At 61.1% G+C, this 14,146-nt stretch overlaps 2 protein-coding genes across 2 annotated transcripts; one reads left to right on the top strand and one right to left on the bottom strand.

Moving 5' to 3' along the window:
* Positions 1-108: 108 nt before the first annotated feature.
* Positions 109-5,769, top strand: MUS81 (MUS81 structure-specific endonuclease subunit). Its single transcript, XM_046644364.1, has 16 exons — positions 109-513; positions 608-737; positions 985-1,073; positions 1,591-1,689; positions 1,796-1,864; positions 2,030-2,115; positions 2,654-2,794; positions 2,981-3,076; positions 3,166-3,287; positions 3,381-3,478; positions 4,067-4,183; positions 4,278-4,373; positions 4,555-4,683; positions 4,760-4,863; positions 5,435-5,518; positions 5,612-5,769. Exons 1-16 carry the CDS (start codon positions 379-381, stop codon positions 5,676-5,678), a joined length of 1,662 nt encoding a protein of 553 aa, XP_046500320.1. The 5' UTR covers positions 109-378; the 3' UTR covers positions 5,679-5,769.
* A 276-nt stretch (positions 5,770-6,045) lies between these two features.
* Positions 6,046-12,766, bottom strand: EFEMP2 (EGF containing fibulin extracellular matrix protein 2). Its single transcript, XM_046644365.1, has 11 exons — positions 12,562-12,766; positions 12,131-12,248; positions 11,855-11,903; positions 11,007-11,213; positions 10,270-10,392; positions 9,880-9,996; positions 9,614-9,733; positions 8,272-8,391; positions 8,060-8,186; positions 7,618-7,813; positions 6,046-6,757 (listed from the first exon to the last, which is right to left on the bottom strand). The coding sequence occupies exons 2-11, from the start codon at positions 12,239-12,241 to the stop codon at positions 6,596-6,598; spliced, it is 1,332 nt and encodes a 443-aa protein (XP_046500321.1). The 5' UTR covers positions 12,242-12,248; positions 12,562-12,766; the 3' UTR covers positions 6,046-6,595.
* Between the last annotated feature and the right edge of the window lie 1,380 nt (positions 12,767-14,146).

Here is a 14,146-nt window from a genome sequence, read left to right as displayed (position 1 = left end):
TCCCAACCACAGGGGGCGCTGTCCGCCCTCCTCTCGCCTGCACAAAGAGGACCCCCGCTCTCGAATCTGGGGTGGGAGGAAGAGGCGGGTCAAGGCTCCGGGGGCCTGGGTGGGGCGCGCCCAAAAAACTTGTCTGGCCGGGAGGGGCGGGGGGAGGCGAAGGGCCGTAGAGACGGCTGTCGGCACCAACCACTTAGAGTAGCGCAGGGGCGGGGAGGGCAGCAGGAGGCTATCCTCTAGTTAGTGCCAAGCGTAGGACCACGTGGTTGGAGAGGTCCCGCCCTCACCTCCCGAGCCAGGTGTTCGAATCCCGTCTCCGAAACTGGCGGCGTCTCAGACCCGCCGGTGTGAGGCGCCAAAGGACCCGCCCTGGGGCTCATGGCGGCGCCGGTCCGCCTGGGCCGGAAACGCCCGCTGCCGGCTTGCCCCAACCCGCTCTTCGTACGCTGGCTGACCGAGTGGCGGGACGAGGCAGCCAGCAGGGGTCGCCGCACGCAGTTCGTGTTTCAGAAGGTGGGTCCCGGCCCGGCCTGATGGGGACAGGTGCTGGCCAAGTCAGACGACCAGGCCCGCCCTGACCCAGTTTCCTACCCGCTACCCTCGCCAGGCGCTGCGCTCCCTCCGGCGGTACCCACTGCCCCTGCGCAGCGGCAAGGAAGCTAAGATCCTCCAGCACTTCGGAGACGGGCTTTGCCGGATGCTGGACCACCGGCTGCAGCAGCACCGAGCATCGGGCGGTGAGCGCTGCGGGCAGCGGTCGGTAGTCACCTGAGCTTCCCCCAGGTGCAGCCTCCGTAACTACCTGGGATCCCCTGGCTTCAGGCTCCGCACTCCTGTCCCCAAGTTGCTGTTTCACCTCCAGCTCGTGGCTGGCGCTCTCAGAGCCTCACCGCTCTTGTCTGCCATATAGGCTGGCAGCGTCCCAGACCCTCCCGCCTCCTGGATTCCCTGGGGTCCGGGGTTGACTCTCTTCTGCTCTCACAGGTGATCATGCCCTGGGATCACCATCTGGAGCGAAGAGTCCAGCTCCGGAAGGGCCACCTGCTGAAGAAGTCCAGGACCCTTCCATGCCAGTGAGGAGGGGGCAAGGGGAGTGGGCAGGAGCTCCAGGAGTAAGATCTTCGGGCTTGAGGGCCTTGGCCGGCCTGGGTCCACATCTGCCCACCATGATGCCTGGCCCTGGGCAAATGACTTATCTGTTTGATACTCAGTCTTCTTATCTGTAGATGGGGCTATTGATTGGTATTATCAATCAGTGGGGAGAGTTCCATTATCAAGCTATTTAGGGGGCCAAACCTAGTAAGTTGTAGGGGTTGCTGTTATCCAGTTCTATCCTGCAGTGGATGGTAGAACTGAGGCTGGGCCTGGCAGATTACACTCACACCCCCACTCCACCCCCTGCAACTGTCCAGGTCTCATCCCAGCTTTGCAGGAGATCATCCCACCATCTGGCCCATTTTACAGATAAGGAAACTGAGAGGCAGCTGAGTGACTTGCCCAGGCCCCTGTGGCCTGCTGAGATAGAACCTTAACCTCAGCCCTGCCGGGGATGCAGTCTATAACGGCTGACGGCCCCTCTGTACCTTTCAGGTTCCTGCACAGCCCAAAGCAGGAGGTTCTGGCAGCTACTGGCCAGCTCGGCACTCAGGAGCACGAGCAATACTGCTGCTGCTCTACAGGGAGCACCTGGTGAGTGCGCGGCTGCACTGGGAGTAAGGGGAGCCGAGGCAGGGGGGCAGGAGGAGGCCGGCTGGGCACCGAAACTATCCTGGTTACATTTCTGCCTTGGTTACAGAATCCTAGTGGCCACAGTTTCTTAACGAAGGAGGAGCTGCTGCAGAGGTGTGCGCAGAAGGCTCCCAGGGTGAGTGCCGAGGAGGAGACGATGGGGCTGAGTGGCTCTGGATCTGACCCTGAGACTGGCCACCAGAGACTGCCTTTCTTGGGAGCAAGGAGTGCCATGGGGCACAGGGAGTTGGACACGTGGTAGTACCAGGAGCTCTCTAAGGGTCTTCTCCCCTATGGACAGGTGGCCCCTGGGAGTACTCGACCCTGGCCAGCCCTCCGCTCCCTCCTCCACAGGAATCTGGTCCTCAGGACACACCAACCAGCCAGGTGGGGCCAACTACAAGCGGCACAGGAAGCAGGGAGAGAGAACATGTGTGCCATTCTGAGTGGGGCCCTGCAGTCACCCAGCAAATCCCAGGCCTCATGCTGTTGAGGTTGGGGAAGGGAGGTCTTGCCCCCAGGAGCCCACACTGACGGAGTCCCAGGAGGGTCTGAGAGACTGAGCAGTGGGTGGGAGGGAGAAGGGGGTGCCACAGGTTAATAGAGGAAGAGAGAGGCTTTGCTGAGGACATGGCATTTGGCACATCTTAGAATTCAGTGAGTAGAGATGTAGAAAGGCTTTCCAAGGAGGAGGGGAAGTTTGTGTGATGTGTATTTGCTGCAGACCTGAGGAACGGCCCTGGGCAGGTCTAGAGGAAGCTGATGTGAGGGGCAGGAACGCGGCAGGGGTGTGGAGGAGTCGCTGGGCTTGTTTGTGCAGGGTCGCCAAGGGGGTGGTGAGGCCAGCCTGGCTGAGGGCAGGCAGGAGAGCTTGCCAGGTATGAATGAAGAAGGGAGATCTGTGTTTCTCTCCTCTGCCTACCAGGTACTCACTGACCCCGGAGGGTCTGGAGCTGGCCCAGAAGCTGGCCGAGTCAGAGGGCCCGACTTGGCTGAATGTGGGCATCGGGCCAGAGGAGCCCCCTGGGGAGGAGCCTGAAGTGCCAGGAGCAGCCTCAGCCGAGCTGTGAGGAGGAGGGGGAGGAGGAGAACAGGGGAGCGGGAGGGGTCCTGGAAATGAGGCCAGCACCCCACCCCTATCTCCATCACCTACAGCTGAGCTGTGGCTGCCCCACTTCCTGTGGGTTGGGGGGGAACTGCCCTGGCACTGGGATTCTGGCCTCACACATACCAACCCCCCCACTCCCCATAGTGATGCCAGCGAAGGGAGCGTCCAGCAACCGCCACTGGAGCTGGGGCCTGGAGAATACAGGGTGCTGTTGTGTGTGGATGTTGGCGAGACCAAGGGGTGAGTGAGGTGGGGGGAAGTGAGGGAGAGGGTGCTGGGGGGGTTGGCACGGCCTGCCCTGAGCCAGGCCTCCTGCCTTGCAACTCCAGGGCAGGGCACAGGCCAGAGCTGCTCCGGGAGCTGCAGCGGCTGCACGTGACCCACACGGTGCGCAAGCTGCACGTTGGGGACTTTGTGTGGGTGGCACAGGAGACCAGGCCCAGCGATCCAGGTAAGGGGCGTGGACAGGCAGGTGGGTGTCAGAGGCAGGACCTGTTGGGTCGGGGGACACGGGCCAACAGGAGCCTTCTTGGCCTCTTGGCAGCGAGACCGAAGGAACTAGTCCTAGACCACATTGTGGAGCGCAAGCGGCTGGATGACTTGTGTAGCAGCATCATCGATGGTCGCTTCCGGGAGCAGAAGGTTCCTTACTGCCTCACCACACTCCCTGCCCCCTGCCTGCTCTGGGGGCCTCCTTCTCAGCCCAGAGGAGTCCAGGGGCACTTCTGGGTGGCCTTGAGGCAGAGTTCCAGGGACTCCAGCCACACCCCCATTAGGGCCGCTCCAGGGCTGCGTCGAGATCAGACCCCCTGAGGCCCCTCCAGGTACACAGTAGCTGCACAGGGTGTCTGGGCTGGGCCCAGGAGCATCTTAAAGACTCCTTGGGAGTCCAGCCCCTGCAGTCTAGGGTACAAGGCCCAAACGTCTGGGAGCAGGACCAAAGCGCTGTATCTTGGTCCTGGCTGCTGGGCCGACCCCATAGTCAGAGGGGCCACCTACAGGCCAAGGGAGGCTTGAAGAATGGGCATCATTCAGAGATGGTGGAAGGGCTTTCCAAGGAAGAGTAGCAGCATGAGCAAAGGCGTGGAAGCCGCCCTGAGACAGGTGGAGAGGCTGGGAGGACGAGGCGGTGAATGAGTGGGACCAGGATCCCAGGACGATTTTGAGTGTGACATGATGGACAGCCCAGCATATGGGCATCCAGACTGACCCCGCCTCGCCCCTCCGCAGTTCCGGTTGAAGCGCTGTGGCCTGGGACGCCGAGTATACCTGGTGGAGAAGCATGGCTCAGTGCACAACCTCAGCCTTCCCGAGAGCACACTGCTGCAGGCTGTCACCAACACTCAGGTGAGCCGAGAGGGCAGGGCCAGGCTGGCAGGGACCCTGTGGTCTGTGGCTCTGCCCAGGAGCCACCTTCCCTGTCTTGGGTCCTCTTCCCCAGGTCATTGATGGCTTCTTTGTGAAGCGCACAGCGGACATTAAGGAGTCAGCTGCCTACCTGGCCCTCTTCACGCGGGGCCTTCAGAGACTGTACCAGGTGAGTAGGTGTACCTATTGGGCACTGGCCTCTCACCTCGGCCCTGTGTTCCCCCAAGGAAGGCAAGGTGAGTGAGGTCTGGATTTCTCAGGCCGGATCACTGACGCCTTGGATTGGGCAAGGACTGGCTGGGGGTTGTCCCGTAGAGCTCTGGCCTGGCCTCAGCCCCCTCTTCCCTTAGGGCCACACGTTACGCAGTCGCCCCTGGGGAACCCCAGGGGACCCTGAATCAGGGGCTGGGCCCTCCCCAAACCCTCTCTGCTCGCTCCTCACCTTCAATGACTTCAACGCGGGAGCCATCAAGAACAAGGTACTGCCTCTGCCCAGCTCCTTCTTACGTGGCCTGGCCCCAGACCCCTCCTGATACAGTCCTCCCCCGACCCCAGGCCCAGTCGGTGCGCGAGGTGTTCGCCCGGCAGCTGATGCAGGTGCGCGGAGTGAGTGGGGAGAAGGCAGCAGCCCTGGTGGATCGGTACAGCACCCCCGCCAGGTAGGCCCCCCCAGGGCCCCTTAGGGGTCCTTTGCCCCTGCCCTCCCTGCATGGAATTCAGCTCAACCAGTGCTTTGTGGAGGCGTCTGGCTCTGTGAGGGCTGTGCAGACCGAGAGATGGACAGACCCAGCTGAACCCCAGGGAATTTGTGGAAGTCGGGTGGTGAGCAAGACAGAGCCAGCCAGCCCCAGACAGTATCTCGGGCATTGGGGGAGCCCTCAGGAGGGAGGGAGACATTCCACCTGGTGCAGCAGAGCAGGCTTCCTGGAGGAGAGGGTTGGGCCATGAACACTGGGCCAAGAAGTGCCAGACTTGGAGAACCTTGTATGCAGGAAGCTTTTGGAGGCTTTGCCGGCTCTGCCCAAGCGCTTGTGCAGGAAGGGAGGGCGAGTGGGATGGAACAGGGCCTCGAATGCCAGGCTCAGGAAGTGCGGCAGTGGTCCTGACTCCTCTAACCCGTGCTGACCCCTTCCTGCCTGTCTCCTATGACGCTGGCCCCAGTTGCTCAGGTGGGCCAGCAGTCAGCCATTGTGAAGCCTTAGAAACTCAAACACCCCACCCCACCCCCAGCCTACTGGCCGCCTATGACACCTGTGCCACCCCCAAGGAACAGGAGATGCTGCTGAGCACCATCAAGTGTGGCCGTCTGCAGAGGTGAGGGCAAGAGGCAGAACCCAGAGGGTGTGGCCAGGGCCAGGGCTGTCGTGGCCCAGGGCCTGACCCTCACCTGCCTCTCCCTTCATGCAGGAATCTGGGGCCCTCCCTGAGCAGGACCTTGTCCCAGCTCTACTGCACCTACGGCCCCCTAACCTGAGCTGTGCCATGAGACAGACCCTCACCTTCCCCGGCTCGCTAGCCTTTTAACCAGAATCTTTCGGGCTACAATAAAAATCTCAGTGTCTGCAGCCTTCTGTATTATGGAGGAGATGGTAGGCCCCAGGGGCCTGTAAAATATCCACGCAGAAACTGGGGAGACCATTGGTTCCCTTGGTTTTTAAACTGAGCTCCTCAGGACCCTGGGGTTCCCTGGTGGAGCTCTGAGACTGCCATGGAGATGGCATCCGTGAAGCATTGCAACTTTGAGTCCAGTTTATGTCATCAGAAGGTCCCTGATCAAACACAATTTCCTTTGATGAGAGGTTCTGTAGCTTGGAAAAGAAAAGTGTGAAAAGCACCAACAGTCCAGTTGCTTCATTTTATGGATTGGAAAACTAAGGCCCAGGCAGCTACTAGCGTTGGTCTAAATTGATAGTTTGAGGCGTAGTTAGGATTGAAACCCAGGGCCTCCTGGCACTGACTAAGTGGGGTGTCTCAGGCCCCTGCAAACCAGCCAAGCCCAGATTTCTGGGCTGGGACCTGGAGTCCGCAGTCTCAACACCCCCTCCCTTCTCCAGGAGATTCTGATGCCCGTGGCAGCTAGACCAGTCCCAGCCGTGGGGATGCAGCTCCCAGCTCCTGTCAGTGGGGCCCCTCAGCCTGAGCAGAGACCACCCCCCCCGTTAGGGGGACCTGGCCTGCTTCCCACAAGCCTGACCCCTTCCCCAGTCTAGGGTTCACTACAGTGTCACCCACCCACCTCAGCCACCAGGACTCCTTCTTTCTCCCTTTATTGCCTTTCTCTCTCTATCCTTCACAACAGCATCTTCCCTTTTAGCAGAACACAGTCATCCCTGAGCCCCAGCTCCTCGGCTACAGGGAACCTCCCCCTCCCTGAGGGCTGCCCCCGACTCCTCAGAAGGTGTAGGCCCCCACGAAGACGGTGAGTCTCAGTACAGAGCTGGCTCGGTAGCTCATGAGGGAGTTCATGGTGACCATCTCGAGGTCCAGCACGTACTCCCGGGGGCCCGTCACGGGCCGGGCGAGGACCAGCATGGCGCTGACATTGTTGATTTGCTGCAGGACACAGTGGGGAGGCATGTAGATTGCATCAACCTACCCACCAGGATCCTACCCCAGCATCACCTCCCTGCCCCACGTCTCACACTCACAACCAGTTGGCCGTGAAGTGGAGAGAGAGCCCTGGCCAGGCTGTGACCCAAGGCTCTCATCCAGCTCTGTGACACCCTTGACATCTCTTCTCTCCTGCACCCAGGCTCCTGCCCTCAGAAATCTCCCACTGGTGCTCTTCCCACTCCTTCCAGCTAGTTCTTTTGTCTAACCGGGGTCAACTGATGATTCAGGGCCAGGTGTGAGACTCAGAAGTGGGGGGGGCCTTTGGCCACCTGGAGCAGGAGGACTCCCAGTTCAGAAGGAGAAAACAAGCCCTGATCCCAGACAAACCCTTGCACCCCTGTCCCCGTGAGGCACACCTGGAACCCTCCCCCCTAACACCTCCACCTACAGGGAGCTGGACTCTCAGATCCCCGCCCCTGCACCAACCCCTCTGCCTCTCTCTCCAAGGCCCGACTCCATTTGCTCGCCTTTCCGGGACTCAGCTGTGTCTGTTACCTCGCAAGGCCTCTCATGCCAGTCCCTTGTTCTACGAATAAAGAAATTGAGGCCAGATACGCAAATCAGTACAGGGGCTCCAACCCCAGTGTCCAAGTGCCTCCTTAGAATTGCATTTAACAATCTGTAGTCTGAACCAAGGGGATTTACCCTACCTTTCTACAGAAATTCCGCCTCCCGGGGGCGGGGCTTTGAGAGAAGAGGCGGGCATGGTGGCATAGCCGTGTCTCCCATTTAAGGTTTCCTGGAATTCAATTTTGGATTATGCATGTCAGTTGAGGGGTGGGGTTAGGGGAAAGTCTTACCCTAATGTAGAAGTCCCCCTGCGAGTTTCCGGCACGGATCTGAAAGGCATTGTAGGCGCCGGGGTAGACGGAGGTCGCTTGGATCTGGAACACGTCGGCGGGCACGCTCCGTTCGGAGGTGATGCTCATGTAGCGGTGCACGATGGACGAGGGCTGCTCCCGGCACAGGGGGTTGGAGGCCGGACAGAGGCAGCGACTAGAGATCCCGAAATGTGGACATGAGTGAGGTCCTAGCCCATCCCCCTAATTTGACCCACCCCCAAATTTGGGATCCCAGAAGGATCCTCCCACTCCCGCTCTAACAGCTCGCGTGACTTAGTCAGGAAGGACTACAACTCCCATCAGCCTTCGGGACACTCGCCAGTCCAAATAGGCGTCAGTCAGCCGCAGAGCCCTCTGGGAGTTGTAGTCTCTGCGAGGGCCCGGCGTCGAGTTGACTCACTTGTCGGACACTTGGACGTAGGGCTCCACGCAGCGGTTGGTGTCCACGCAGCGGTAGCCCCCATGGAAGTTGACACAGGTTTGGGCCTCGGAGCACTGGTGCGCACCAGACTCGCACTCGTCAATGTCTGCCAAGGGAGAGGGGCTGGAACCGGGACGTCAGATCACCAGCCCCTGACACCACCCTGCCCGCTCCACCTGGGCAACCTGTACCTTGGCAGAGGCGCGTGGCCAGCAGCTGGTAGCCCTGGGGACAATGGCAGGAGAAGCGACCTGGCTCGTTGACACAGCGGTACTGGCAGAGGTAACTGGAGTAGCTGCACTCATCGATATCTGAGGGAGAGTGGGGATGAGGACTCTGGGCCAAGGGCAGTCCTCTCTCTTCAGTCCCAAAAACGTTTACGGAGAGCCCAGCCCTATGTTAGGCTCAATGTGGAAAGACAGAGGGGGATGTGACAAGCCCTGCAAAGCTCAGTAGGGGGACAGAGGATTCAAAGAAAGCTCTGCCCAGCTCACAGACCTCTTTTGCCTCAGGTCTGTAAGACGACGGTAAGTGAGAGCGCTGGGAATCTAGAGGCTTGGCTTAAATCCTACTGACTGAGTTTCGGGAACCTCAGTTCCCTGTCAATAAAATGAGTGAGTTAGACGAGATGAGCTTTGAGGGCCCAACATGCTTTGGTTTTCAATAACTTGCCCAATTCCTGCAACCCACAATCAGCCCAAGCACACAGACCCCTCCTGCCAACTGTGAGCTACACAGGCAGGAGCCAGGCTTTCTTCTCTGGTTCCCCCCATTCTGCCTAGCACCGAGCCAGGGACCAATGAGGCCTCACTCGGCAGCAAAGCAGGCTACGTGGCCAGTTGACATGGAGTGAGAAGTCTGGGATAGAACCCTGGCGCCATCTCACCCTAGGTGTGTGACCTTGGGCAAGTCACTTGACCTCTCTTTGTTGAAGGACTTTATGCTATTATTTTTTTGTAATCCTCCCAACAAACCTTGAAGAAGCTATTAATGTCCTCATTTTGCAGAGGAAGGAAAAAAATGATACTCGCCTCACAGGATGGTTGGTAGGATTAAATGAAGCCAAGTAGGTAAGGGCAGCGCCCTACACAGGGCACGTGCTCGGGAGATGGAAGTTCACTTGAAAGATTTGCTGCTTGGGACTTGATGAAGGCTGTCTATTATCATTTTCCCACTTAATCCTCAAGACAACTCATTTTACAGAAGAAATAGGTTCAGAGAGAAGAGTGACTTGCCCTAGTCCAGGATTCGAATGCAGGTCAGGGCACCCACATCCTTGCTCAGTCTCCCCACTAAAGCTCAGTGGGGACCTAACTTCTCCCCTCTGTGCCTTCCCCACCAGGCTGGGAGTTCTGGTGGGCAGGTCTGCAGGTGCCCTGCAACCAGCTGGGGGTGGAGTACACAAGAGGTACATGGGTGCAGACTGGATGGGACGTGGAGCCATCAAATGGAGTCCTATGTGGCAGGAGGCACAGTATGACACAGGGCCTGGGGGACCAATGGAGGAACACGTGGCAGGGGTGGAGCTCTCACCACTGCAGGAGAAGCCATCCCGATGCAGCTCATAGCCCTGGTGACAGCGACACAGGAAGGTCCCATAGGAGTTGAAGCAGCGCTGCTCACATGGAGCCCCCATGTCACATTCGTTCACATCTAGGAGTGCCAGGAAAAACAGGGGAGGGGTGAAAGCCAAGGAGCAGCCCAGAGCCCCTGCTTCACCTGGGCTGCTCGGGAAGGGAGCTCCTCCACCCCACGCCACCCTGCCCAGGACCCAGGAGCCTGGCCCGGCCCAGCCTCACCCACACAGGAGCGGTTGTTAGGCCCCAGCTGGAAGCCCGGCTCGCACTGGCAGCGAAAGGAGCCAGGCAGGTTCACGCAGCGGTGCTGGCAGTAGCGGTAGCGGCACTCGTCTATATCTGGGATGGAGGCAGGGAAGGAGGGCAGAGGGAAGAGGTCAGGTGGGGCTCAGGCCGGCCGGGACTCAAGGCCTCAACACACATAAACTTGTCTGTGTCTGAGGGCCTGGGCCAGGTCAGCCAGGACTCACACATACGCCCACACAGTCCTGTGTCTGGGGATTGGAAGGCAGGGGTGGCAGGGCACTGAGGTGAAGCCTGGGATGGGCTAGAATGGGGGTCGGGTGCCAGGGGCACAGAGCAGGGACTAGAGAGGCTGTCCCCCAGACTCACCCACACATTCGGGCCCAATCTTGCGGTAGCCATCAGGGCAGGTGCACTGGTAGGAGCCAGGTAGGTTATGGCACTCCTGGCTGGGACGGCAGTCATGCAGGTCCTGTGCACATTCGTCCACGTCTGCAGGAGACACCACTCAGCCCCCGCCTGGGAGCCTGTGCACCACCCAACATAACAGACACCTCAACTGGGAGGACACAGGTCAGGTACCACTCATGTGGGCATGTGGGTGACTGGCAGCCCCAAATTGGGAACACATGGAGTGGACCCTCCCAACAGCACACGTAACAGTCCACCAGCCTGGGAGCCAACGGGAAAGGCACCCCCTAAACTGTGAGACCCCACGCCAGAGAAGCATGGGAAATAAGGCCCTGCCCATATGCCCAGGAGCACTGATTCCAGGGCCTTCTCCAAGGCCCATGGCTCCCAGGAGCGGGGTCCAGATCACGAAGCGGGCAGGAGGCAGAGGCTGAGAGGCAGAGCTCTGGCAGTGTGTCTGCAGCTGTCGAGGGGAGGGTCCCAGGGGCTGGCTGGGGCAGGGGAACAGGAGCTTGGGGCCACCTGTGACAGGCCTCACACCAAGTGAGTATCTGGATGAGGGTCTGGACATCATCCTAGTGGCCCTGATGAGGCTTTCGAGCAAGGGAGGAATGTGACGTCTGAGTTTTTAAGACACAGCGATAGACACTTGGCAGGAGGACCGGAAGCTTGGCACCAGGAGGACCCTCACTCACCCACACAGCTCTCTTGATCATCAGGCTCATAGCCTGCTAGGCAGGGGTTGGGGTGTTGAGCAGGGGGCACTGGTGGTGGGGGTCCCTCGCCATGCAGGTCGTTGATGACGGCGGCCGAGCGGGGCAGGCACAAGTAGCCCCCATAGTGGTTGATGCATTTCATCTCCCCTTTGCAGGCCTCGGGGATGGTCAGGCACTCGTTGACATCTGCAGAGAGAGGCCTGCTGGGTACAGCCAGCCTCCTGGGCCGGCTATGGAGGGGGTGGGAGGCAGGAGCTCGGCTTGGCCTTCTCTAAGCTGTGTGACCTCAGCAGGGCCTGCTTTCTCTACTCAACAGCTAAGGCTGCCTGCCCAGGACCCCTCCCCAGGGCCTGCCAGGGCTGATGGTGGAACAGGTGTTCCCACAGTCACCCCCATTCTCTTGCCCCCAAGAAGATCTCTATCCCTCCCCAAACCCCTGGCCCTGGCTCAGCCTGGCTCTTGAGTGAAGCGCAGGCCTCCTTACCCACACCCCCCAGGACACTGCCCTCCAGGGACAAGATGGGACAAAGCTGGATAGGAGAGTGGTTAGAGAAGGTGTCCAGGACCCAGCTTCCTTGGGCAGTGCCCTGTTGCTCTCTTGCCTACTGAGGGGTGGGGGCAGGGTGTCCTGGGTTTCTCTGAGAGGGAGGGGCCCGGATGGCTCCTCCACCCCTAGCTGAGCTGGTCCCCAGAGAACCAGAGCTGGCCTCAGCCAAGCAGAGCTGCTCAGAGGACAGGCCATTGGGCTCCTACTGCAGCTCCTGGAGCTGGGGTTGCAGTCCCCTTCCTGGTTTCTGGGGGTGGGTCAGTCCCCCAGGCACACTCACCCCGGCAGTGCTGGCTGTCCGGGTCCCACTCATAACCATCTGTGCATTCCTACAAGGGGACCAGAGGTGCCGTGGTCACCCTCGTCCCCTCCAGCTGACCAGGCCAAGACCAGGGCCCGAGCCTGGCCACCCTCCCGGCCTGCTCCAAACAATGGCCCCAGCTGCTCCACCAACCAGGGGAGGGGAGACTCTTCCCCAGCAGCAGCCACCCCAGGATCCTGATCTCTGTGTCCCTACCCAGCCCAGCCCAGGCCAGTGGCCCCGTCCCGTCCCCACCGTGTAGCTGTCAGGCTCCTCGGAATCCTGGGGAGACGCTGCCCCCAAGAGCAACAGCAGCAGTGCCCAGAGCAGTAGAGACCCGGGAAGGCACGAGGCGAAGGGGAGCATCCTGGGGCTGGGAGGTGGTGGGCAGGGGTCAGGGCGCCTCTGCCACGGCACCCCCCATCCCCTGTCCCAGGACCGGGAGCCCTGGCCCCAGCCGCCTCCCCCTTGGGCCCGTGCCTGGGGCTCCGGAGCCTCCCAGGGCCGAAGGCCGACTCCTTGCGCAGGCCGGGGGCCGGGGTCCGGGGCCCACCCGCCCGGGGCCGCCCCGCCCCCGCCCGGTCCCCCAGCGCCGCGGGCCCAGGAGCGCGGGCCTCTCGGCTCCTCGCTGACGCCGACTCGGCCGAGACTCCGGCTCGCGCCCTCCCCCACGGACGGCCACTCACTTGAGCCCGCGACGCCCCCGCGGCCCGCGGCTCCGGCGGCTCGGCTGGTTCGGGCAGTGCCTGCGGGCAGACGGACGGGCGGACGGCGCAGCTCCCTGGACGCGCGGCCCCAGGAAGCGCCCCCCGCCCGCCCGCCCGCCGCGGCGCGGCCCACCCCGGCGCCTCCGCCCGCCCCTCGGCGGATTCCTGAGCCCGCGCCAGGGGGAGGGACCCCGACCCCCCGCTTCTCCGCCCCCGGCCGGCCGCAGGCCCCCACCCGGTCCCCCGCGGCGCCGCCCGGAGCCGCCTCCCGGCGCCGGGCCAGGGTCCTCCAGCGCTCGATCCTGGGGGCATTGGTCCTGATGCCAGGCCCGCAGACTCACCTGGGAGCCCCCAGGCCCTCACTTTGAGCACCCCAGAATGTCATCCTGCACACCTAGACCCTATTAGTCTGAATCCCCAGAATCTCATGCTATGCACCCACATCTTCATGCTGGGGCCCCCAGACTCTTTCTGCGCCTCCCAAAATGTTATCCTGGACACCCAGACCCCACCTAATTCGGGGCTTCCAGATCCTCACTATGACGCCCTCCAGAATTTTATTTTGTGCACCGAGAAAGTCACTCTGGAAATACCAAAACTTCATCCGGGGTCCCCAGACCCTCGCCTGAGGACGAGACGCTCCCTGGCCCAGAACTGTCCATCTCTGTCCTTCTCCCCTCCATCCCCAGAGCTGTCTTCAGCCAGGTGGTCCCTTCACTCCAGGACAGCCTCCCTCGAGCTCTCCGATTGCGAGATTACAACAGTTTGGGGGCGGGGGCGGCAGGCCCCTTTTGGCCCAGAATGAATGGAAGCCCCTGAGAAGGCGGACAGGGCTGATGGGGCTCGGGCGTGCAGGACGCCAGGGTCCGACGCCAGCACTTTCCCGGCGCTCCTGCCACCCGCGGCCCCCCTCCTCCCCCGGGGTTTCTGCCTCCTCCCGCAAGCGGAGGGCGCGCCCTTTGGGGAGGAGTTTGGGCGGAGCTGGCTCCCAGGAAGGGGCGGGGCCTCTCCCTGCCCACGTCTCAGGGCGGGGCCAGACGGGAAAGGGCCGCGTGTCCAGGGCTCTCAGTCTGGGGGCAGATGGCGTGCGGGAACTGCCGAGCCCTCCCTTCCCTTTCCACCCGTGTTTACCCTCAAGATCAACCCCAACGCAGCCCCGCCCGGGGCTGGGGAATGCCAAGGACGGGACGTGGGATGGGTCCCGAGGTGAGCCCTCCGGGTTCAGGGTGAACTGGAGAGCGCCTCCTCCACCCCCGAATCCTTTCCAGCCACAGGGGCTAGGAGGCTAAAAATAATAACTCTTTATAGTCAAAAAGACAGACAATAACAAGTGTTGGCGAGGATATGGAGAAATTGGAACCCTCATACACTGTGGGTGGCAATGTAAGATGGTGCAGCCCGCTTTGGCAAATAGTCTGGCAGGTCCTCAAATGTTACCACATGACGCAGCAATTTCACGCCTAGGTATGTACCCAGGGGAATTGAAAACATATGTCCACACAAAATATCTGGACACAATGTTCATAGCAACACTATTCATAAAAACCAAAATGTAGAGACAATC

The sequence above is a fragment of the Equus quagga genome, chromosome 17 (assembly GCF_021613505.1).
Source record: "Equus quagga isolate Etosha38 chromosome 17, UCLA_HA_Equagga_1.0, whole genome shotgun sequence".
Taxonomy (NCBI): domain Eukaryota; kingdom Metazoa; phylum Chordata; class Mammalia; order Perissodactyla; family Equidae; genus Equus; species Equus quagga.
The sequence above is the reverse complement of the archived record's forward strand: the minus strand, read 5'-3'. Positions and strand labels throughout refer to the sequence as shown.

Coding starts and splice junctions, on each gene's coding strand:
- MUS81 (XM_046644364.1), top strand. CDS start 379: ATGGCGGCGCCGGTCCGCCTGGGCCGGAAACGCCCGCTGCCGGCTTGC. Junction 1,074..1,590: donor TCCAGGACCCTTCCATGCCA/GTGAGGAGGGGG, acceptor TGTACCTTTCAG/GTTCCTGCACAGCCCAAAGC. Junction 4,684..4,759: donor CGGGAGCCATCAAGAACAAG/GTACTGCCTCTG, acceptor CCCCGACCCCAG/GCCCAGTCGGTGCGCGAGGT.
- EFEMP2 (XM_046644365.1), bottom strand. CDS start 12,241: ATGCTCCCCTTCGCCTCGTGCCTTCCCGGGTCTCTACTGCTCTGGGCA. Junction 10,393..11,006: donor TGATCAAGAGAGCTGTGTGG/GTGAGTGAGGGT, acceptor TGTCTCCTGCAG/ACGTGGACGAATGTGCACAG. Junction 9,734..9,879: donor TAACAACCGCTCCTGTGTGG/GTGAGGCTGGGC, acceptor TGGCACTCCTAG/ATGTGAACGAATGTGACATG.